This window comes from Salmo salar, chromosome 12, assembly GCF_965601325.2.
Source record: "Salmo salar chromosome 12, fSalSal1, whole genome shotgun sequence".
NCBI classification, from domain to species: Eukaryota; Metazoa; Chordata; class Actinopteri; order Salmoniformes; family Salmonidae; genus Salmo; species Salmo salar.
Window position 1 is genome coordinate 92,171,415 of NC_138302.1, and position 25,376 is coordinate 92,196,790.

The window sequence follows — 25,376 nt, forward strand, 5'->3', positions numbered from 1 at the left end:
TATGTCCAATCATAGGCCTATACCCAGTGGTGTAAAGTACTTAAGTAAAAATACTCAGTATTTTGAGGGGTATCTGTACTTTACTATTTATATTTTCGACAACTTTTACATTTACTCCTCTACATTCCTCAAGAAAATAATGTCGTTTTTACTCCATACATTTTCCCTGACACCAATAAGTATTATTTACATTTTGAATGCTTAGCATGACAGGAAAATGGCCCAATTCATACATTTACAAGAGAATATCCCTGGTCATCCCTACTCCCTCACAGACTCACGAAACATACACGCTTCATTTGTAAATTATGTCTGAGTGTTGGAGTGTGCCTCTGGTTATCGCTGAATAAAAAAATAAAAAAAAAAAAGGTATCTTTTGGTTTGCTTAATTTGAAATAATTAATACTTTTACTTTTGATACTTAAGTATATTTTAGCAATTACATTTACTTTTGATACATAATTTATATATGAAACCAAATACCTTTAGACTTTTACTCAAGTAGTTTTCTTTCTGGGTGACTTTCACTTTTACTTGAGTCCTTTTCTATTAAGGTATCTTTACATTTACTCAAGTATGACAATTGGGTAGTTTTTTCACCACTATACCAAAGATACTTATAGCTAACCCTCTGTGTATATTCTCACTGGCTCTGGGAAGATGTAAGTAGGAACTGATCTTGGATGAAGAATCTTGTTGATGTTACCATCCGCAAATCTTCACGAAAATTCCAAACTGACCTTAGATCAGCACCCAGGGGCCACTTCAGCCTTTAATCCCCGCCAATACAATTTCAATTTAAGGGGATTTATTGGAATGGTAAACATATGTTTACATTGCCAAAGCAAGTGCAATAGATAATAAACAAAAGTGAAATAAACAATAACAAATGTACAGTAAACATTACACTCACAAAAGTTCCAGAAGAATAAAGACATTTCAAAAGTCATATTAGGTCGATATAAAGTGTTGTAACGATGTTCAAATAGTTAAAGTACAAAATGGAAGATAAATAAACATAGGTTGTATTTATAGCTAACGAAATAAAAGGACAAATGAACCGTCAATATGTACATTTGAAAACCACGATTGGATAAATTTGAACTCTCGTTTCGAATAGTTGGCCCCGCCTTCATATTTAATGAAGTAGTGGAATTTTCCACTATGTCATTCAGTAGGTTTCACAACTAATGACAAGACAGACGATACTTTTACGTACTAGAACGACATTTCTCATCTGACATTTATTTCAGGTGAGTGTCTTTCGCGTTATCAAATATAACTATTAGCTAATGTATCACTGGATTGACACTTTCTATGTCATCGTTGCTCAATTTCTTATAATGCATTATTGAAAGAGGAACTGCCGCAGCTAGCTAGTTAAAGTTAGGTAGCAAGTTAACACTAGCTTACTCTGAGTGCAATTCAACTACATATTCGAATTTTAAGTATAATTTTTTTTATATATAGAGGAACTTGATTAATAATCTTACAGCAACGTTATATATCTACGGAAGATACTGAATTAACGTTAGTTAGCTAACGCCATTTCCGGATAAATAACAGCTAACTAGCTAGCGTTGGTAACTTATTTAGCTGAGTAAATAAGGCGCAATCGTAATGAAACATATTGTTGCTATTATTGAATAAGATTACTTAGGGAAAAATTATAATATAATAGTAGCTAGTTAGTTAAGTTAATGGATGGGGCTGGCAAAAATGTAGCTAACTAACGTTAATCACTAATTTTACATTTTATGCATTTAGCAGACACTCTTATCCAGAGCTATTTACAGTAGTGAGCTATTTCACTTTAATTTAAAGCTAGAATCCTTATTTGCTACATACATTTTTGGATACATACATGCATATATATACTATATATGTGTGTGTCAAAAAATTTATGCAGCAAATAAGGATTCTAGCTTTAAATTAAAGTGAAATAGCTAACTAACGTTAATTATTAAACTGGTTTGGGGTGTAGTAAAGTTACAAGTTAGACTCAAGTTGAATCTTGTTCACGTCCTGACCTGGAATGTCTTTTACCCTAGCAACTGCCAAAGATACTGGAGTTGATGCCTCAGGGCCATGCAAACTGATGCCCAAATATAGACTTCCTGTTACTGAGCGTGTATTGAGATTCACTTTTCACTTCCAGTAGGAGGCAGGTTGTAAACCCTCGTGATCCTTTGAGGTGTGAGTGGGTGGAGATTATCCAAGGGGCATGTTGCTGTATGTGTGTGGGATAGGCTTTGTGTGTATTAGGTTTAATTTTGCATGTGTGTACTCACGCTCAGGACTCTGACAGGCTTGTCTATATATAAATAATCTCCCTGGCTCTTCCTCTCCAGAACTCTAGCAGCAGCTCATCAGCACTTGATCTACTGACCGCTTAGATCGACTTACGACTGACTAGCTAAGATATCACAGCTCCGTTCTACATCCGCTACCTATCTGAAAGTTACCATGTCTCACCAGCAGCAGATCAGGTACTGTAACTGTGGCTTTCTCTCATCTGTATTGAGCGTCTTTCACTTTTTTTTACTCAATATGTGCAATATCTAGAGAGTTGCTTTGTTTTTTCCCGTGTTAGTAACCCAGGAAAATGTTTTCATAAAGGTATCCTTCCTTTATGTTTTATCTATTTCAAGTGCCTTGAAGGTGTGTGTAATGCCAATCTGAACCTAATCTCAAATGGTTTTATTTTATCCAGCCTTCCTGCTAAACTGATCAATGGTGGTATTGCTGGCATTGTTGGGGTCACCTGTGTGTTTCCCATCGACCTTGTAAAGACCAGGTTACAGAACCAGAGGCAAGGTCAGCAGATCTACAAGAACATGTGAGTCCGTCCTCCCTTTTCATGTCATGCTGTGTGGCTGCATAGCTAAATCTTGATAGGTCAATTTATTTGACCGTTTTTAAAAACACCACAAAGGACATGGAATAACACTAATATAGGATGGGATATCTTGAGGTGTACTTCAGATAATGCGGCTGCTGTTGTGAGAGCATAGACTTGTTCCCGGCTTTGAGTCCCATGTCTGTGACGACCGACTGCCGTCATTGGCTCATTCTTCCTGTTGAGTAATCCTGAGGAATGTGTGAGGGGAGTGGAAATTTCCCTTTGCTCTGTGCACCCATTCAGTTTGCATCTCCACCCTAAACCCCTTGATGTTACTTAGTTCTGACTGTCTGTTTTACCTATAGGTAGGCCTGGTGCAGTAATAGTATAATTGTGTAACTGCCGATTATGGATTGTCCATCATGAAAAATAGTTGACAATTTACCTGATAGCAGCAAATGGAAGTAAGCCTGGTTTACATCAAACAGCTTATATAAGCAGAGACGAGGGGAGGCAAAACTAGCCAGTTCTAGAATTTTGTGGAACAGACATCTGACTGAAGATGGGACAGCTAGGCATTAAAAAAGATTGACACTTGCGGTCGAGTCCGCTTCCGCCATAACATGGACTCTTTACAACGTGATGAGACTTGTTGCTATTGTAACGGTTCTAAACGGTTTACTGCAGTCATTTGGCTGACAAATAACCTTACCAAAAATTCCACTACCGTCACAGCCCGACCAACACGAGTAGGTAGGGCTGCTCCTTCGGGAGCCCAAAGGAAGAAGTTGTGGTAAATTTCCCTCATCCTGACATGTTGTGTTTTCTCTTAGGCTGGACTGCCTCATTAAGACTGTTCGATCAGAAGGATACTTTGGCATGTATAGAGGTAAGAGTCATTACATTTTTTGTCCTAGTTTTATAGTACTGGTTCTATATCTAGTCAACAAGGGGGTTATTAGTGAAATTGTGACCAATTGCAAGAAAATTATTTTAAGCTATAACTGATCTGTATTTAATTATTTGCTTAAAGTGAAAGCAGTCAAGTTGCTGTTCAATCACAATCAATGCAGTAGTTTCTCATTATTGATAGAAGTAATTATGTTCGGATGTGATCTCAAAAGTTGATTGATTGTCACTGCATTGTACTTATGTAGTGATGTTTAAATGCATCATTAGAAATTGGCTTGTTTCTTTGTACTTATTTATTTAGATTTGAATGAATGACAAATGGTAGAATATTCTCCAATCCTTTTAAAAGCGAATGGCCTAATTTTCAATTGATGACATGATTGATGCAATGTTCACAGTGAAATGCATTACTTTAGCTGTACTGAAACTAAATACTGTATGAAACACATTGACACGTTTGTGATGGGCAACATCATGTACATAGCCTAGTGTCTTTTATGGAGATAAGGTTGGAGTTAATTTTATGGGACTGAGGAATACTTGCTTTTTTTTTGCATCTGTTTTTTTTCCCATGTTACAGACCTGGGTCCCCCTGGGATATTGAACGGCTAGCCGATATGGCACAGCCACACTGAAGGCAAATCATTTAATGGTTCTTACAATAATGCTTTATTTCAACTAGGCAACCATTTCCCATTTGTTCAATATTTTTCTCCTTACTGTCTTCATATCAGTGAACCTGTTCTTTCTGCTTTTGACTCCTTTCGCTTACTGACTTTTCACCAACACTTGTAACCATTGCCAAACAATGCTCTTGTGAAAATGTATGTGGTAGTAGTGGCTAAGGTGACTTTCATTCTCGTCTATCCATTTCCCACTGGCATGTAGGCTAGCCTATGTCTTAATGTAAAGTCTTCTTCCCACATTTGTTTTCTAAAGAAAAGTTGGTCTTCCAGTAGATTAGCCTAAGCATTTTTCATTTTCTCCTGGAATTTACTGTCTTTTCTGCATCCCCTTCTCTAGTGTTGTCTGATCTCTGTTCGCATTCCTGTTCCGCTTGCTTCTCATCATGTTTCTCATGTTTAAATGTAACTCATTAGGTTGACTTATGCTTGAAATAATCTCCCTCTGTGATCATGCCAGAGCAGCCATCCTCTGCGCTTCTTGTCTATTTCATTTAGAAACGTGTGTATTAGATTGATAGCTAGTACCGTACAGTCAGTGGCATTGCATACTTAAATGGACCGATGGTGGTGGGGAATGTTTTTGTTTGTAACATTTCCTTGTAAACACATTTTGATGTATGATTTTTAAGGTTTGACTAATGTTCAATTGTTTTGTCTTCAGGTGCTGCTGTGAATCTGACCTTGGTCACTCCTGAGAAGGCCATCAAACTAGCCGCAAATGACTTCTTCCGCCAGCATCTTAGCAAAAATGGGTAAATTACTGTTTACATTTCGGCCAGTGAAGACGGTAGATTAAGAGTACAGATGGGTGTTGATAATAGATATATAATGGGGTGTCCAACTAGTCATTGAAGAGACCAATCCTATCCCATGCATGCTTTCTGACCTCTCTGACTCCTTGTTGCAGGAAAGGCTTGACTGTGTTTAAGGAGATGTTGGCAGGTTGTGGTGCAGGCATATGCCAGGTTGTCATTACTACTCCTATGGAAATGCTTAAGATTCAACTTCAGGACGCAGGGAGGCTAGGTAAGCAAGTACACCGTATTGATTGATGGAAGTTATATTACATGTGATTCCTACAGCGGCAAATACATCTTGTGCAAGTATATTAATGTATTTTTGTTCCTCCCAGCGGCTCAGCAGAGAATGCCAGCCATGATGTCTCCCACTAAGCTGGCTGCCACTAACACAGTGCTGAGCAGGTCCTACAACGTGGGGCCCAGTCCTGCAGCCAGGGCAGTGTCTGCTACCCAGATCGCCCGGGATCTTCTGCACACACAAGGCATCCAGGGCCTCTACAAAGGCCTCGGGGCCACCCTCATGAGGTAAGGGCTTCTTATACATTCATGTAAAGTCAAAGGCCGGAAGTAATTGTTATTGGGGCTGCTAGGCTAGAAAAACTGGAATAGCTTTAGAAAACAGATTTACAAACCAGTAAAATACTTGTCTTCTATTTCAGAGATGTTCCCTTCTCCATGGTCTACTTCCCACTGTTCGCCCACCTTAACCGGCTGGGCCAGCCCTCTCGAGATGAATCAGCACCCTTCTACTGGGCATTTTTGTCTGGCTGTCTGGCTGGCTCCACTGCAGCTGTGGCAGTCAATCCTTGTGATGGTGAGTCTGGAATCTGTCTCCATTTGTGACCCACTTTTATTAAGCTAGCAGATTTTTTTGATTATTTTTTTTTTTGATTATTTTTTTTAAATTATTATATATATTTTTTTTTACTTCTATACTTCCTGGTCTAACAAGTTCCCACTCTTTATTTCAGTTGTAAAAACGAGATTGCAGTCTCTGAGCAAAGGGGCCAACGAGGAGAGCTACAATGGTGTGGTTGACTGCGTCAGGTAGACAGTCACTCTTTAATCATGCAATTTCCTGACTTTGAACTCGTTGCAACTTTACAACCAGTGTGCTCTATAAAAATTGATTTACACACATTCCTGAAATACAAGCAGTGATTTATTTCCTCTCTCTCTCCCTGCAGTAAGATCATGCGTAAGGAGGGTCCCTTTGCCTTTCTGAAGGGAGCAGGATGCAGGGCGCTGGTCATCGCTCCTCTCTTCGGCATTGCACAGGTCATGTATTTTATTGGCATCGGAGAGTTCATCCTGGACCAGTCACCTTTCAACTACTTGTCTGCATGAGACAAGACCAACACTACCTGGCTGTGCATGGGACTTTCTCACACGTCGCATGAAGAAGTATCTCAGCAAAATACTGGCAGCTATATTCCATCAGTATTTGGTACAGAAAAAATAAACTACGTAAGACTGAGGTGTCTGTCAGAGCTTTGGAGCCTAGAAAAGAGAGAAAATAAAAAAACATTCTATAGTTCTTGACTTCCTGTATGGTCTAACAGCTGTACTGCACTTCCTCCAAATATTTTCCTGGCTAATTTAATGGGCTGTGAACAACGATTGCACTTGAAGGTGTCTGTTTGTTGAACTGCAGACCGTGAAGTGCAGCAGTGGCACTGGTTGGGGAGTCTCCCTGGTTCCTCTCCCTCTGTGAGGGGCCATTTCAACACAACCAACAACTGAAAGCTTTTTCATTGTTTTTTGTTTTCTTTATCCATTGTTTATCTAAAAAATATTTGATGATTTATGATTCTACTTTTGTGCTGTTGGTTGAATGCCATAGTGTGGTGTAAAGATTTGTATAGATCACAGGAGGTTGGTGGCACCTTAATTGGGGAGGACGGGCTCGTGGTAATGGCTGGAGTGGAATAGGTGTAATGGTATCAAATACACACATGGTTTCCATGTGTTTAATGCCATTCCATTTGTTCCATTCCAGACATTATGAGCCATCCTCCCCTCAGCCTCCATTTGTGAAGGTATTTCATAGCGTCTGTCATGTTTTGCAGTCATGTGATTTCAAGCTATCAATTAATCTGATTTACACATTTGAATTAATTTAACTGTGGTCGATTGAGAAGGCTAAAGAAACACGTTAGAATGACCTTTTTACATTTTTTTTTTTCAACAGATACCTCTTCAACTCACATTTCACTGAGGTTTAGTTTGAGACAGAGGGACCAAGCACCTAGGGGTTATTCCAAAGCTACACCTCATGGTTCGCTGCCACAGACACTCACATCTTAGTTTATTTTTTACATTCTAAATACTTGATTAATTCATATTATGCATATTTATACATATATATACACAGTAAGGTTGTGAAGTGTTCTGTTATGGTCTATGTTACTTCAGGGCTATAGACTTTTAGTTTATGGCCATCATTTTGTTTATTTTATTCATGACATGCCCCTAAATGTAATGCATATGGTTTTGTATTTGCCTTCGCTGAGTGGATTGGCATTTTTCACTATAAGGAAGTTATACTGTATCGAGACTGAATGAGCCTGCCAAATAGCATCACCGACGCTATCTGCACCAGGTCATCTAACAAAGGAAATGACTGTTACATCACTTTATGTTGTATGTCTAATTTTGTTTTGTATGTATTTAAGTGATGCCCGGGTTGACTCATAACCTGCAGTCCTGACTGTTATATCCACGGGACGGGCAGGTTTAGGTTCATGCAATGTGTGGATGAAGGGCGGGTTGAATAAAGTATTTATTTAAAAAAAAAAAATCCATACATGTATACTTCTTGTGCAGGTCATGTAGTTTACATTGAGGTTTATCGCACTTGACTTAGCACGCGGCGCCATAACGTTATGACACTATCATAACCATGTCATAATATACATATGCACAAATGTATGTGGACACCCCTTCAAATTAGTGGATTTGGCTATTTTGGCCACAGCTGTTGCTGACCGGTGTATAAAATCGAGCACACAGCCATGCAATCTCCATAGACAAACATTGGCAGTAGAATGGCCTCACTGAAGAGCTCAGTGACTTTCATCGTGGCACCGTCATAGGATGCCTCCTTTCCAACAAGTCAGTTGGTCAAATGTCTGCCCTGCTAGAGCTGCACCGGTCAACTGTAAGTGCTGTTAGTGTGAAGTGGAAATGCCTAGGAGCAACAACGGCTCAGCCGTGAAGTGGTAAGCCACACACGCGCACAGAACAGGACCGCAGAGGGCTGAAGCACAAAAATGTATCTGTCCTCAGTTGCGACACTCACTACCAAGTTCCAAACCGCCTCCGGAGCAACGTCAGCACAAGAACTGTTCGTTGGGAGCTTCATGAAATGGGTTTCCATGGCCGAGCAGCCACACACATGCCTAAGATCACCATGCGCTATGCCAAGCATCGGCTGGAGTGGTGTAAAGCTTGCCACCATTGGACTCTGGAGCAGTGGAAATCCGTTCTCTGGATTGATGAGTCACACTTCACCATCTGGCAGTCCGACGGACTAATCTGGGTTTGGCGGATGCCAGGAGAATGCTACCTGCCCCCATGCAGTGCCAACTGTAAAGTTTGGTGTAGGAGGAATAATGGTCTGGGGCTGTTTTTCATAGTTCGGGCTGGGCCCCTTATTTCCAGTGAAGGGAAACCTTAATGCTACTGCATACAATTACATTCTAGACGATTCTCTGCTTCCAACTTTGTGGCAACATTTTGGGGAAGGCCCTTTCCTGTTTCAGCATGACAAGGCCCCGTGCACAATGCAAGATCCATACAGAAATGGTTTGTCGAGATCGGTGTGGAAGAACTTGACTGGCCTGCACAGAGCCCTGACCTCAACCCCATCGAACACCATTGGGATGAATTGGAACGCCGACTGCAAGCCAGGCCTAATCTCCCAACATCAGTGCCCGACCACACTAATGCTCTTGTTACTGAATGGAAGCAAGTCCCTGCAGCAATGTTCCAACATCTAGTGGAAAGCCTTCCCAGAAGAGTGGAGGCTGTTATAGCAGCAAAGGGGGACCAACTCCATATTAATGCCCATGATTTTGGAATGAGATGTTCGACGAGCAGGTGTCCACATACTTTTGGTTTTGGTCATGTAGTTTATGTCATAACAGCTGACATAATATGGTCATAACACCTGTTGTGACATATATTGTATTATTTTATGGCTGTTTATGACACCTACATAAGTGTCAAAACCCATATTTATTCAAATGTGTTTTTTTCCCTGCCAAGAAGTTTCCTTTTGTTTGAAAGTTTGTTTCTTAAGTCCTTTGTGGTTGTAATTAATTATTTACAGTCATGTTTTTTTTCATCATATTTTAACTAACTTGTAAAAAAGATACTTAATGACAATGTCAAGAAGCATTATGACCATCATAATCAGATAAGCCAGATAGGCCTGTCATGTGCATGCCCTTATGTCAGTCATCAGTCAAAAAGAGGGTGTCTTGTCCTGCTCCTGAAATCTGTTCCTGCATTCATCCCAGTCATCAGAAAGAGGGCATTGGGGTAGGTGCAAGTCTGACAGCAATGTGTGCCCAATTACAACAATATTTTAATATGGTCAATTTCAGAAAATATGATATAACATAAACATGCTGTTGACGAGTAGGCTATGGTGTAATGGAATGTTTTGCATTGCGTGGTAGGTTTTGTGGGTTTTGTAGGTGTCATAACCAACCATAAAATAACTACCGTTGTAGGTTTTGACACTCTTATGTAGGTGTCATAACCAGCCATAAAATAACTACCGTGGTAGGTTTTGACACTCTTATGTAGGTGTCATAACCAGCCATAAAATAACTACCGTGGTAGGTTTTGACACTCTTATGTAGGTGTCATAACCAGCCATAAAATAAGTACCGTTGTAGGTTTTGACACTCTTATGTAGGTGTCATAACCAGCCATAAAATAACTACCGTGGTAGGTTTTGACACTCTTATGTAGGTGTCATAACCAACCATAAAATAACTACCGTGGTAGGTTTTGACACTCTTATGTAGGTGTCATAACCAACCATAAAATAACTACCGTTGTAGGTTGTGACACTCCTATGTAGGTGTCATAACCAGCCATTAAACTAACTACCGTGGTAGGTTTTGACACTTATGTAGGTGTCATAACCAACCATAAAATAACTACCGTGGTAGGTTTTGACACTCTTATGTAGGTGTCATAACCAGCCATAAAATAACTACCGTGGTAGGTTTTGACACTCTTATGTAGGTGTCATAACCAGCCATAAAATAACTACCGTTGTAGGTTTTGACACTCTTATGTAGGTGTCATAACCAGCCATAAAATAACTACTGTGGTAGGTTTTGACACTCTTATGTAGGTGTCATAACCAGCCATAAAATAACGTAATATATGTCACAACATGTTCAAATATATGTGTCATGACAAGTTATGTCAGCTGTTATGACATATTATGACATGGTTATTGTGACTGTTTCATAATGTGTTATGATGCTGGGTGTCAGGTAGTGTTACCGGTTTTTCATTATTTTTATCTGGCATTAATGCGTAAACCTAAGCTTTAGGGCTTACCTGTATGTTAAAACTTAATTTTTCAATAAATAAATGTTCAAGCGAAAAATGGGAACTGTACAGCGCATTGTCTATATTTGCTGGTTAGGGTCAGGCATCATATTTTACCATTATCACATATAGTCAGGTGGTTGCGGATAGGTTATTATCAATTGCGGGTGAACAAACAACTGACCCCAGATCCCTAATGTTTGTCAAATACAACTAAAAGCTTTCTGCCATTAACAAGGTTACATAGTCTAATTTCTTTTAGCTTTCTCACGGGAGATCCAAAAACATTTAAATAGGATAGAAACAGAACTCATTTTACCAAATGGACATGCTGATAAAATAAAAGCATTCAATGTCTTCTTTTTGTTTGACATTATTAGCATACATAACCTGGATCTACAACAGTGTGGGCCAACAATATTAACACCCACTAGAATTCATTCAAAATATACACCAACTCACTGGAACAGTTCACACGTGTTCTGAGACCTCACACAGGACAATGCAAAAAAGCTTGAACATCCAGACTTGAGGTTGGACATTAAAAGAATGACAGTACAGTGCTTCATAAAATGTAGCTGCCTCCTGACAGAATATTAATGACAAAAGTTCTTCAGAATGTTGGTCAAGTTGAAATCAGGTCTTTTCCAACAAAAGGTGCAGGGTATGCTTGTAGCAGAGCAACACTATGCTGATGGGCCAAGTAAAGGAACACAACATACAGTTTGCTAAAGTAGAATATCCAGCTGTGGTAGGAATAGGTTGCTTGGGCTTGTCTATACAAAGATACACATTTGAGACATTTAGTGAGTAATGAAATGTATGATGCATACAGTAGGTGCAAGTCCCAACAACAGTTATGTAAAACTCAATGACTGAAGTTACGATTACTGACCTAAATACAACTTTACAAGCAGATAACGTACGACTACAGTAGCTCTGTACACAAAATTAACCCTTAAACTGAGGTTACAAGACATTGAATAAATAATGTTAAAAACAGCACACATAGGAGTTTGTATACAGCAATGCTCCTCAGCCATCACAGTCCTGCTTCAAAGAGGAAGATGTTACATGGACATGGAACGCTAGCAGTGTTAGAGGATGTGAAAAATGGGGAATGTCTCAAAGTAGTGCCAAATGCTGAGCCACGTTGTGCTTGGAGAGGAGGAGTGCAGTGAGAGGCCAGTTATTCAGGTCACAGAGATGCCAGAGGAGAGAGAGGGGGTCTGGTCTAACTGCCTCTGTCCAGGGGATGGGGAAATCCCTGTGAACATTTGAGTGTGTGATATCACACCCGCACCACTAAATTGACCCCTGGACTTGAATGTTTGTGTTATAAAAGGCTCCCCTGTCCTCCATCCCAGATGTGATGTACCCTCCTTGTTCAGGCATTGTGATTATGAAGAGCTGGTGAGTCGGTATAAAGCCTACAGGGTGGGAGGGGTAAGGCTGGAGCTACTGGGTCTCTCTAGATCACCTCCCTGTTGTTCCGAATTGCACAGCAGAGGACCATACTGAAGATCATACCAATGACCTGAGGAGAGAACAGAAAACTATATTAGTAGACTATAAGCTTGTAATACAGTTTTATGCAGATTTCCTGTAATATTTTGTAAATAATTATATAACGAGTTACCATATGTAACATAATGTAATTTGTGCCCGAGTGTCAGTAAGAGTCTTACCATTACTCCTGCAACACCAATCCCCACATATCCGATAATGTAGAGCTTTTCATTGAAAAAGTCCATTATTGCATTCAGACAGTTCTGGAAACACACATAGCATAATGTCACTTACAATACCTTTATTCACTTTTTCTTAATAAGAGAACATTAGGGTATATATATATATATATATATATATATATATATATATATATATAGAGCACACATTATCTCTGAAACCCATGATCTAAGCACAGCTATAGGTACTACTGTACTATAACTAGACTATACACCTAGATATTAATAATCTAATTTGAAATTAGGTAAAATAGATAACAGCGGCTTAAAGTAATGGCTATCAGACAGTACAGGAGACAAGAAGTGGAACTACGGTAAAACAATGTTGTTTTCAAAGATGTTATACTGCCACCTAGAGGAATGTATGATACTGCAGCAGGAGAGCAAAGAGTTGTTTTTACCTTTAGGTCTTCATCCCCATGAAGACACAGAGACGGGTTAGTCACGGAGTCACCACAGCAATTCAGCTACAAATGATAATAAAACAGAATATAACAAATAAATATAGCATATCAAAACGTAGAAATGGACAACATTGACAATGTGACATGATCAAGAAGTACTTAATGAGAGCATAAAGAAAACTGTAGTTTAACTCACAACAGTGTGGTAAATTGCTGCTATTGCCGTCCGGTTGGAATTTTCAGAACCTTCTGAAATAGATTCACTGTATAACTTTTGAACATCTTCAATGATCTAAAACATAGATTAAGGATGAATTAAAATTAGTCAGAGATTGCAGTATCAATAATTTGTCTTTCATTCAAGTTTAATATCAGAACATTGATTGGAGTGGATATACCTTGTCTTTGCTCATGAATCCAAACACACCTGCAGCAACCTCTGCACCGACGATTACAATAAGGCAGGCAAAGAACTGCAAAACAGAGAGGGCAGTGACATATTAAACCAATAAGGCCTGAGGGGGTGTGGTATATCACCAATATACCACGACTAAGGGCTGTTCTAACGCACAATGCAACGCGGAGTGCCTGGATACAGCCCTTAGCCGTGGTATATTGGCCATATACCACAAACCCCAGAGGTGCCTTATTGCCATTATAAACTGGTTACCAACATAACTAAAGCAGTAGAAAGAAATGTTGTCATACCATCTGATATTTTTATTTTACCTTTATTTAACTAGGCAAGTCAGTTAAGAACAAATTCAAATTTTCAATGACGGCCTAGGAACAGTGGGTTAACTGCCTTGTTCAGGGGCAGAACGACAGATTTGTACCTTGTCAGCTCGGGGATTTGAACTTGCAACCTTTCGGTTATGGGCCCAACGCTCTAATATATCACGGCTGTCAGCCAATCAGCATTCAGGGCTCGAACCACTCAGTTCATTTTTAAGTATAGCCTACCATACAGTATCCTGTACACATGGCCAGGAGTTTTCCCAGATCAGGACATACGGTTAGTAAAAACTCTGGGCCTGCTGACAGTATACTCATAAGAGAAGCCCACTGGGCACACACTGGTGGAATCAATGTTGTTTTCACGTCAGTTCAATGCAATTATGTTGAACCAACGTGGAATAGACATTGAATTGACGTCTGTGCCCAGTGGGAGGCTTGTGTTGACTCAAAATGCTTGGGTAGAGCTACGTTAAAATTGCATTCCACTAAACAGAGACAGGTGCCTAAGGTAAAACTCCCACCAATTACCCACCGACGCAAGGAGACACTGTGACTCCTTCACAGCTCCACAGCAACCAAAGAATCCCACCAGCGTCATGCCCCCACCTGCACCAATCAGTATGTACACGGCTGAGGAGAGATAGACACAGAGTGAGCTGGGGGTTCAGTGAATCAACAGATGGTGACAGCATTAAGAAAGATTGTTGCACATGGACCAAATCATGCAGCAACACAATCTAGATAACTGCAAACTGAAGTGTAGGAATATCCCATATATAATACAGCTAACATGTTAACATTCTGAAGTGTCAGATGTGGAAAATACAGGAGCTGAAAGGAGATGCAAAACCCTGACAGTTGTGAAAAGTGTCATTAAAACAAGGTACTTTTCTACTTCAAAGTGCCTCTCGGTTGATTTGAATATATTTTGCATACCCTGAATATCTTGGTGTACTAAGGTAATCCAACACACATCTTTGCTGAACTTGCAGCAGTACATTTCTCTACAATGTCTCTCATCAACACAACACTCATTTTCAGAGGCATGTGGATGTCGTTAGCTGCTCCACCCCTGCTTGAGCAACATTATCCCTCTCAACACAAGGAGTAGGAAAGATAATCATCTCCCCTCACTACCAGCCCTGTGATGCCCCCCTCCCTCACTACCAGCCCTGTGATGCCCCCCATACCCCTCACTATCAGCCCTGTGTTACCCTCCTACACCTCTCACTACCAGCCCTTTGATAGGGTAGTAATGGTAAACCAGGGCAGTCCCCATGCTTCGTGTTCAGGGCTTAATCAACGACACAGGCAGGACCTGCTATGGCTGCCTAATTAAATCACATTGGGGCCGTTGTGCACCAAGGTTGTTTTCGTTGCTTAAGAACAATAGACAGGAGGTGTGGCGAAGCGGTCCGCTGTGGCTGCGCTGTGGTTGGGGGAGGAAACTGGGAACAAGAGGGCTGACTGAGCTCAAAGCTGATCTCCTGCTTAGCAATGGAAAACACCATAAGACAAGACAGGTGCCTTGCTTTACACAAACAAAGCTAGCGACGTTGATAGGAGAGACCTTCCCAACACATGTACAGCACTCATCCTTATCAATATCTGCCATATCTAAGCATTTGCACTTTGTGTTGGCCCAGCATTGGTGGAGGTTAGCAATGGGCAATGCAAATCTTTGAGAGTTCAGTGTGCAAATCCACTGTGGCTGCTCCCCATAGGCTTGTCTCAGCTTAGACAGACACAGAAGTGACAGAATGGAAAGTGAATCATCCGTAGAGAATGCTGCCATCTTGCCACTCTATGGTATCTCTGTCTGTTCAGTCTGGTCCTGTCTCGTCGGGACAGCTGCAATAAGGCCTTTCGCTCTCCTATGGTTCTTATGCAGCCCAAGATAATATGCGTCTTGTGTTGCCAAGGCAATATGATAAAAGCATGATCAATCGTAGTGATTTTTTGTTGTTGTTGCAACGTCTCCACATTAAATGTGAAATTAAATGGATAAGAACACAAGGTTATGCATGTATTGTTGGCTACAACCAATACACTCTTAGAATAAAATAAAGTGCTATCTAGAACCTAAAAGGGTTCTTCGGCTGTCTCCCTAAGAAAACTGTTTTTTTTTGTTGGTTCCAGGTAGAAGCCAAAAGGGTTCTGTTCTACCTGGAACCAAAAAGGGTGTTCCTATGGGGATAGCTAAGAACCCTTTTGGAATCCTTTTTTCTAAGAGTGTATTACCAAACTCAGAAGTCACTATGTTGGGTAAGAAGGTCTCTTTGTGCCACATGGTTTGGATGCCCAGGCAAGCGCTGGTATGACATTTGCATTGAAAGCCAAAATGAACTTGATAGTGTTATCATAAGCAGATACACTGCATACATCATCCCAAAGCTTGGGCATCTATCCAGATCTTCTTTTACTGCATTTAACTGGGATTGAATCAAGAAGCTGACACCAGATGTCAATATCACAATGTGCAATGAATGACGCAATGTTTGATGATATCATGACTTTCTGGCTGATGGGAGTGGCGGTCGCTAGGAGACTGTAGCTTCAGAGCACCCTGAGGGCAGCAGCCAACTGGGCGAAGGCATGGTGAAGAGCTGATGAAGTGAAGTCACCATTTTAGGTCATGCTCTAAATGGGAGTAACAAGAATAGACTGCATTCTACTCATTTCCATGGTGGAGACCCATTGAGAGAGATGCTATTGTATGGAACACTGAACTGAAGTGTACTTAATACTGAATGTTGAGAGGCATGGTGTGAATGTTATTGTTATCGTTTTCATATAATTGGACGCTCAGGAAAATGCCCCTCCAAGCACTTTCTCTTCAAAGAGCTCATGTGGGAAATATGTTTGTTGTTGCAAGAATAAACCTGTGATTATGCCTTAAAAGGGGATGATGACCCACAGGCAATTGAGTGCTGACTCTCTAATAGAATAAGCCATCAAAAAGGTAAGGTTCCTGTCATAGCATATACGCTGAGTGACATAGACTGACCAGGTGAATCCAGTCACTTGTTAAATCCACTTCAATCAGTGTAGATGAAGGGGAGAAGACAGGTTAAAGAAGGATTTTTAAACATTGAGAAAATTGAAACATGGATTGTGTACACTAACGTTCAAAAGTTTGGAGTCACTTAGAAATGTCCTTGTTTTTTAAAGAAAAGCTAATTTTTTGTCCTTTAAAATAACATCACATTGATCAGAAATACAGTGTAGACATTGTTAATGTTGTAAATGACTATCGTAGCTGGAAGTGGGATGCTGGCCTTCTAGGCAGAGTTCCTCTGTCCAGTGTCTGTGTTCTTTTGCCCATCTTAATCTTTTATTTTTATTGGCCAGTCTGAGATATGACCTTTTCTTTGTAACTCTGCCTAGAAGGCAAGCATCCCGGAGTTGCCTCTTCACTGTTGACTTTGAGACTGGTGTTTTGAGCCTGTAATCGAACCCACAAATGTTGACGCTCCAGATACTCAACTAGTCTAAAGAAGGCCCGTTTTATTGCTTCTTTAATCAGCAAAACAGTTTTCAGCTGTGCTAATGTAATTGCAAAAGGGTTTTCTAATGATCAATTAGCCTTTTAAAATTATAAACTTAGATTAGCTAACACAACGTGCCATTGGAACACAGGAGTGATGGTTGCTGATTATGGGCCTCTGTACGCCTATGTAGATATTCCATACATAATCTGCCGTTTCCAACTACAATAGTCATTTACAACATGAACAATGTCTACACTGTATTTCTGATCAATTTTATGTTATTTTAATGGACAAAAATTTATTTTCTTTAAAAACAAGGACATTTCTAAGTGACCCCAAACTTTTGAACGGTAGTATGTGTGCCATTCAGAGGGTGAATGGGCAAGACAAACGATTTAAGTGCCTTTGAACAGGGTACGTTAGTAGCTGCCAGGCGTACTGATTTGAGTGTGTCAAGAATCACAACACTGCTGGATTTTTCACACAACAGTTTCCCATGTGTATCAAGAATGGTCCACCACCCAAAGGACATCCAGCCAACTTGACAACTGTGGGAAGCATTGGAGTCAACATGGGCCAGCATCCCTGTGAAACACTTTCGACACCTTGTAGAGTCCATGCCCGACGAACTGAGGCTGTTCTGAGGGCAAAAGGGGGTGCAACTTTATAACAGGAAGGTGTTCTTAATGTTTTGTACACTCTGTGCATGTTCCTATGAGAGGAACAGGTTGATGGGAAATGCTTCAACAAACACAAAGATAGCCACCCATTAAATACTGTACTTCAAACATATTCCTACCCTAGTGAACATTGTAGGTAGCTGGGCTGTGTTCCGTACAAGGAAACGTGAGGACATGTTCTGAAAACCTTTTTTGAAACAGAGGAGATGTTAGCATTTTGCTATGGTTATGTTGTGCCATACTAAACACGAGACTGGTAACTAATTCCAATAGAACAGTTTGGAGGGTGTTCAGCTGGTCTGGGCTCCTGGTCTCACTGGGAACTGGACTCACCTATGAAGAAGGTCTTAGGGGCTTCCTCTACAGTCAGGAGCTGGACTGTCTCTGGGTCAAATCTCAGCCATAACCCCACTGCCAACACAAATGAGCCACACAGCTGGGGTGCAGAAAAGGAGAGGTCAAGCATAAACATACCCCAATATTCACTGTATAACATTAATGGAAATAAATAAATACATGTATTCATTAATCATCAACATTGTTATACAGAGATTCACTGTCTAACAGTGCAACACATTGACAATCAATTAACCCATTCTGCACAATATTGTATACATTCTTTGTTTTTATCCTTAACCCTTATTAAAGCATGATGTTGCATACTATAGATGAGATACAGACTGGCTGGTGTCTATTAATAATAACATTGTCTAGAGTTGACCTTGAGAACAGATCAGGACACTGCACAGCACTGATCCCCATGACAGCCTTACCAGATACAAGGTGCTATTCCATCCATGTGCTGCCTGGCCTTACATAGAGGCTGAGCAGATACTCTTGAGCAGACTCTTCAATAAAACATTTTACTCAGAAAAAAAACGACTTTCAAAATGGCGAAAATGTACAAAAATAATTGACTTCACAACCAAACATAGCCCTTGTGTGTCCTCTGTGTCCTATTAAAAATCCATACACCATAAACAGTTGTTTTCAACCATTACTGCACATAGTAGAAATCTAATGGTATTATGTTGTAATAAAAAAAGTAACACATGCTAACTAGTCCGCTTTTAACCTCTGGGGCCTTTGGCCTTCCGAGCACCATGTAGAGGGGCAGCCAAAGTAGACACGGCCCCAAGACGCTGACCTAAGGTCAGTGTTACATTTTAAACCCCTAATGTGGATGGATAAGCAGAGAGATAGGCAGAGGGTAAACTAATCCTAAATCTGTGCCTACAGCTAAAACCTAGACAGGGCAGAGCAGCCAGTGGTGTCTCAGCCTCAAGCACTACCACCCTGCCCTCTTTGGCTTTCTCCTCACTACTACGACCCTGCCCTCATTGGCTCAGCTCACAACGCTGCTGCTTTTGTCTCATAACTGGGCACAAAGGGCTGCTGTCGGACGAAGTGACACCACTCTGGGGACGACCAATTGTCTTAGAGTGCAGAGAGCTCTAGATCGCAAAGTCGGGAACAGAGATACTCTAATATCCATTATATTACGTATACCATCAAGAACAATGTATTTGTATTTCAGTTTCAGAAATGTGACACATTGGTCAAAAAAGGTACTTTTAGAAAACAATATGAAAACAGGTTAAAAACTTCATATATGAAGATATCTCTTAGCAATGTGACAATTGTTAGATAATATCTGACAGCATTGTTCCCTTATTCTTCGGGTAAAAGGCCTAAAAGTCTATTAGCAAATTGGCCTGGAAACCCGACGTTTCGGGCAGAAATTAGCATTTGAATCAGGCAAGTTTCCTCTCATAACCTCTACAAGCCAGAATGTTGAATAAAATAATATTTTAACGTACTTTACAGGTTGTCGATACAGTTGGTCCTTTTGGCCAGTAAGAATGTGAGACAATATATCCTACGTTTTTTAAAGCGCTGGCAATGCGTTCAGATTTCTATCACCTGCAGCATGCACAGAACCATGTAAACGCGTGCATGAGCTCGTCAAGTATGCATGCGTCTTGTTCATGTATTTGTATCTTGTGTGCCCACTTCAGGTGGTATAAATCTGAACACACTATCAGCGCTTTGAAATGTCAATGTAATTATACTTTCCTGTGGATATACTCTCACATTCCCACCGCCAAAAGGACCAACCGCACGGACAACCAGTAAAGTATGTTAAAATATAATTGTATTCAACATTCTGTCTTGTAGAGGTTGTGAGAGAACATTTGCCTGATTCAAACCCTAATTTCTTCCCTAGAATTCAATGCAATTCAACGTCGGGTTTCCAGGCAATAAGCAAATGTAAACTTGATATTCCAAGAATGAGCAGAATCTATTCTAAAATAACAACAACCTTCTTTAAGATGTGACCAAAACAGACAAGACCCCCCCCCCCAGACAAAACTCATCACAATGCCACATTTTTCATGGGAGGGGGATCGGAAATGTGGTGAGGCATCATAGCCATAGAATTAGGAATTAGAAAACTAGAATGGAGATTAACCTTCTTATGATGGCCTAAATGTCAGACATTTTAGTCAGGGAGTTGGTCAACCATGGTTTGCCAGTGTTGAGATAAAAGAATGTAAAATTTGATTTTAGATTTTTCTGTTATATTATTGACTGTATGTTTGTTTATGTGTAACAACTCTGTGTTGTTGTTTTTGTCACACTGCTTTACTTTATCTTGGCCAGGTTGCAGTTGTAAATGAGAACTTGTTCTCAACTACCCGTTTAAATAAAGATGAAATAAAAAATATACAAAATAATGCATTTTAAGAATTTATCTGCACTGTGTGTTTGATAGCTAGCTAGCCAGCTTTAAAGGAATGATTCAATAAATGTTTCAAATTCACTGCTAATAGTCTGATTCGATATTCACCCACGCACACAAATTGAGGAAAACAAACATTTTTTTGCCATTGACCCCCAGTGTAAAAGAGCCAACTTCGTAGCTAATTTTGTGTTATACAGAAATAGCAAAATGTGCCGAAAAGCTGCTGTTCAACCAGGTCCAAAATCCCAACCTGCGGTTCACAATACCCCTACATAGGGAAATAGGGCCTGCAAGAAGAACCCTGTGGCTTCAGGCTATTCAGAGTGGGATAGTGGGAAATGTGGTGACCTGGTGTCCAAGTAGGATACACGTAGCTATGAGTGTGGGAAACATTTCATCACAGGTAAGACATTTAACTTGTTTAGTATTGTCCATTTGTAAATCCACTCACTACTTGTAGCTGAATAGTCCATTTGCTTGTGTTGATGGTCTTGGCTAGCTTAATGATCTGGTCGGTAGCTGGCTAACACTCACTCACGTGGCTGCTAGCACCGTCATGAAAGGGGGCATGAGGGAAGCCCTATCATATTACGTTTAAGTAGTGAGAATACCTGAAAGCAGGCAATGTTGAAAAGTTATCTTTAGACATGTTGGACTTTTCTTGAATGTAGTTTTGTAATTTACTAAAACAAGCAGACAACAAGAAAATTGTGTATGAAAAAGGTCATGTTTTTGGTGTGAGCCAATGGGGTAACCTAGGTAAGCGCTGGTTGTTTCCCCACTGGCGGGTAGGGCCGCGACGTTCTATCTAATACCGACTGGGAGTACAGTGGTTGTTCCTTTAAAAGTTGCGTCGTACTGCAGCACAGCTTGCCGGCTGCCGCAGAATTCTATGGCACGTTATTTTAGTGTCAGCCATTGTTGCCATTAATGCTAGTTTGACCACCAGAGGGCATCTTTGAGAAGCATTAGACTTTTTTAATATTGCTGAACTAGAGAATTTAAAACCTTTTTTTTGTAAGAACATAGTATATGGGATTGATTAAGAAGTTTATGCCAACATTCCATTCAATCAATGCAGTCCATCCACAGCCAGACACTGGAGGAAATCAGTTGATGATAGGACTTAGACAAGTTGTAAATGCAACAAGTACTGATATTGTATTATATAATAGCACTCACAGCTTTCCAATGAAACAAAACATGGAGACATGTATGGTCTGTTTACATATTTTAGGCTATTTATCTGAAAATTGGTACAAAACCCGTGGAAACTATATTTTAATTAATATTTTAGGTTGACAATAATTTATTACACAATTTCTGATATCACATGCCTTACTTTATTTTCCTACATAAAAAAAAAAATCAAGATTATGCATCTTCTGCCATTCATTCCAATTAGACAGGTTTTGATGTCACCCTGACCAACATGGATGCCATTTCCACCCCATTCTGGAACGGTTAGGTTTTATGACATACCCCATCTAGTTATTTAATAGGATCTCTTATCATAGACAGCTATGTTGGAAATGTAGAAACAAACTGCAGTTCTGCAACAAATTCATAGGCCTATGCTATGTTTGACTCACATCAGGGAATAACAGTGTCTACAGCAACATAGTGAGACTGTATAAAGCCTCGTTATTGTTGTCATTTTCTTGTCACTTTTTGAGATTAAAAAAAATAAAAAATAAATATATATATATATATATAAATAACTTTAGTTTATTTACAAAATATTTTCTCAACTCCATTTCTTGAACTTCATTGTTGGTTAATGGCTTGTTAAGTAAACATTTCACGGTAAAGTCTACACCTGTTGTATTCGGCGCATGTGACAAATACGATTTGATTTGAACACTTAATTTGAACATACTTTTTGCAGACATATAATAGTTGTTAACATAGTTAATTCACGCATTTTGTTGACATTATACATGAAATTCAGATGGTACAATGTGCCACATCATGGTTAAAGAAGGATAAGACTCCTATTAGTAACAACATACGTGGAAAAAAAGAAACGAGTTATATTGATAACTCTGATAAAAATCAGATAACATTGCAGAGACAGACCTAAAACGAAATGAAGTTTCCCTCCAGACCTACATAAGAATAGAACTGAATCGTCTTCAACCAGCGCGAGCGATTCACTTGTTGCAAAATGCATCCGCAATTTATAAGGAGTCACTATACATCACGATCAATTATGCACACATGCAACTTAAGTTATGATTGAATAACTGTATATTAAATTGACCGATAGTAGGACCAACACTTACCCATAATATGAAGTTGAAAACGAAAAGGAGATATTTCACGCATTTCATCCCACCTTGCACTTTACTCATGATTCCAGAGTTGGAAAAAAAATCCTAGATCCTAATAAAAGATCAAGAAAACAGTGAGACTTTGTTCAAAATGTGGGTTGGAAATAACTGGACATCAACCATACAACCCGCGCTGCAATCTCAAAATGATTGCAGGAGCCAAAGATTTTTAAGGAAACGAAGATAGGATATCGCTAGCGTGGTCTATTGGCGCGTTCTGGTTTACACCTGCATATTTCCGTTAGGGAACGCCTACTCGGGGAAGTGCGCGTGTGCATTAACTCAATTCGCCCTTGCACTCCTAAACAGCGCGATTTTTACAAAACTTTTGCAAAGGGTGAAGTCTACAAAACTTAGTCCGTTCCGTTCATAACAGATTCTAGTTTTGGGAACAGTAATTGTATTGAGATCAAATGTTTAATTGATGAGAAGATTTACAAAATGTCGTCCAAAATCCATGTCGTTCCATCTTCTCCCACAGCCCGCCAGTGGGCTTCCCCTCACTACCGTAGTGATGGAACTGCACACCGGATGCTTCACATTTATACATCCAGTGAAATATCTGTCTCATTGTTACAGCTGTAGAGGAATTTTACACTAGTTGTCGGACCGCCCATTTTCTGTCATTGGCTCGTGAGTGTAGAGATTAATCAAGTAGCTGGGTTAGCTGACAACGTCACGAAAACGATATGAACACTTTAATGGGGTAAAAATCTCTTGTGATTATAGATGACCAGATAGCTAGCTGTCAACAATGACACGAAACTGCCATGTGGGGAATCGTAAGTGACTCGTCTCAGCTAGTTTCATCTTGTTCTTTATACAATGTCTTGTTTTGAGGTGTTTTGACTGATTTTATGTCAATGCTAATATGGCAAAAATTCTGTAGCTAGCTACCAACAACTGCAAGCTGTATTTGAGCGACAACAAGTGCTTATTGTGTAAATGTATATATGTTTTCAATTAACATTGGAGAAAAAATATAGTTTATATTTTGTCAACAATCTAAACCGGTTTTGTTGCTAAACAACCAATCCCACTACTTCACCACAGTGGACGTGTCATAATACCCATAAAACCTAGCGGCAAACACAGAAATGGTTCCAATCGTTTTTTTTTTCACCATTCATTTTTTCAATTAGGGATTTTAGAACCACTTCAAACAAGGCATGTGTTTCATGTAGGCTTTCCCTGGCGTAACGTTTTGATAGCCAGGTAAATCTCTCTTGGACAAGGTGACTTTTATCAATATATTCGGCTCTATTTACTCTGATTCGAAAATGCTAATTAGCATAAATGTAGACATGCAAGGTCCCTGCATGCTTCTTTCTGCACGTCATAGCTAGCTGCCACCTTTGTTTTACCAGATCCTCTTCTCCTTCAGCCGGTGGAGGTCTATATTTAATCCCTTAGAATTTCTGCCAACTATATGAACAAGGTGAAATATATTTCAATTCATGGTGTCAGAATGCACTGCTTTATTAAAGAAATTCAGAACTAACTTGTTGACATGTTCTGTTGCAGATTCAAAGCCAGATTAACTCATTGCAGAATGTATCCATAATCATGCATTAATAAGCATACTTATCTGACAAGAATGCACCTAGTCACCCATCAATCACGTCAAACACTTGAACTCCAACAATTACATTGTTTTAAAGAAATCACAACAGTAAACAATGCATACATACTGTCTCTCTTTTATACATAAAATATAAACATCTAATTTGAAGTAAACAATAAATGATTTATTCATCAATGCCACAAACATGGGACATTGAAGAGCACCATATTAACTATTATTACTATCTGAGAGCGCAGAGATTTGTCTACTTTTCCTTTTTAGGAATTAGACAGGCAGAAATGACACAAAATGTAAATCAGCATATTGTGATTTTTGGTGGGTGAGATACAAATGGAGAAAATACTGGATGCGTAAAGTAGATTTAATATAAAATGCTAGGTCAACTCCTGCTGAATGAGAAACACACTTAACAGACTCAAAACAAGGAAGCCATGCCTAAACACAGCTATATCAACACCCTTCTGGTCAATGTAACAGGTCCATGTAGCCATGCCTAAACACAGCTATATCAACAGCCTTCTGGTCAATGTAACAGGTCCATGTAGCCATGCCTAAACACAGCTATATCAACAGCCTTCTGGTCAATGTAACAGGTCCATGTAGCCATGCCTAAACGTAGCTATATCAACAGCCTTCTGGTCAATGTAACAGGTCCATGTAGCCATGCCTAAACACAGCTATATCAACACCCTTCTGGTCAATGTAACAGGTCCATGTAGCCATGCCTAAACACAGCTATATCAACAGCCTTCTGGTCAATGTAACAGGTCCATGTAGCCATGCCTAAACACAGCTATATCAACAGCCTTCTGGTCAATGTAACAGGTCCATGTA

General features: G+C 39.8%; 2 protein-coding genes across 8 annotated transcripts; one reads left to right on the plus strand and one right to left on the minus strand.

Annotated features, from left to right (window-relative positions):
• Window positions 1-1,117: 1,117 nt before the first annotated feature.
• Window positions 1,118-8,025, plus strand: slc25a55a (solute carrier family 25 member 55a). 6 transcript variants are annotated; one of them, XM_014133848.3, is made up of 10 exons: window positions 1,118-1,253; window positions 2,352-2,489; window positions 2,714-2,839; window positions 3,676-3,731; window positions 5,102-5,192; window positions 5,348-5,466; window positions 5,573-5,765; window positions 5,900-6,054; window positions 6,212-6,287; window positions 6,428-8,025. In XM_014133848.3, the coding sequence occupies exons 2-10, from the start codon at window positions 2,467-2,469 to the stop codon at window positions 6,585-6,587; spliced, it is 999 nt and encodes a 332-aa protein (XP_013989323.1). In that variant the 5' UTR covers window positions 1,118-1,253; window positions 2,352-2,466; the 3' UTR covers window positions 6,588-8,025. The 6 variants fall into 6 exon arrangements, with proteins under 6 accessions (XP_013989323.1, XP_082815548.1, XP_082815549.1 ...); XM_082959422.1 differs by lacking the exon at window positions 1,118-1,253 and adding an exon at window positions 4,335-4,391; XM_082959423.1 differs by lacking the exons at window positions 1,118-1,253; window positions 2,352-2,489 and adding an exon at window positions 4,335-4,406 and having other exon boundaries at window positions 2,708-2,839.
• A 2,854-nt stretch (window positions 8,026-10,879) lies between these two features.
• On the minus strand, window positions 10,880-23,503 carry LOC106566039 (CD9 antigen). Of its 2 annotated transcripts, XM_014133847.3 has the most exons (9): window positions 23,396-23,503; window positions 22,910-23,009; window positions 18,212-18,314; window positions 14,240-14,337; window positions 13,368-13,442; window positions 13,166-13,261; window positions 12,967-13,032; window positions 12,506-12,589; window positions 10,880-12,354 (listed from the first exon to the last, which is right to left on the minus strand). In XM_014133847.3, exons 2-9 carry the CDS (start codon window positions 22,976-22,978, stop codon window positions 12,289-12,291), a joined length of 657 nt encoding a protein of 218 aa, XP_013989322.1. In that variant the 5' UTR covers window positions 22,979-23,009; window positions 23,396-23,503; the 3' UTR covers window positions 10,880-12,288. The 2 variants fall into 2 exon arrangements, with proteins under 2 accessions (XP_013989322.1, XP_013989321.1); XM_014133846.3 differs by lacking the exon at window positions 23,396-23,503 and having other exon boundaries at window positions 22,910-23,385.
• Between the last annotated feature and the right edge of the window lie 1,873 nt (window positions 23,504-25,376).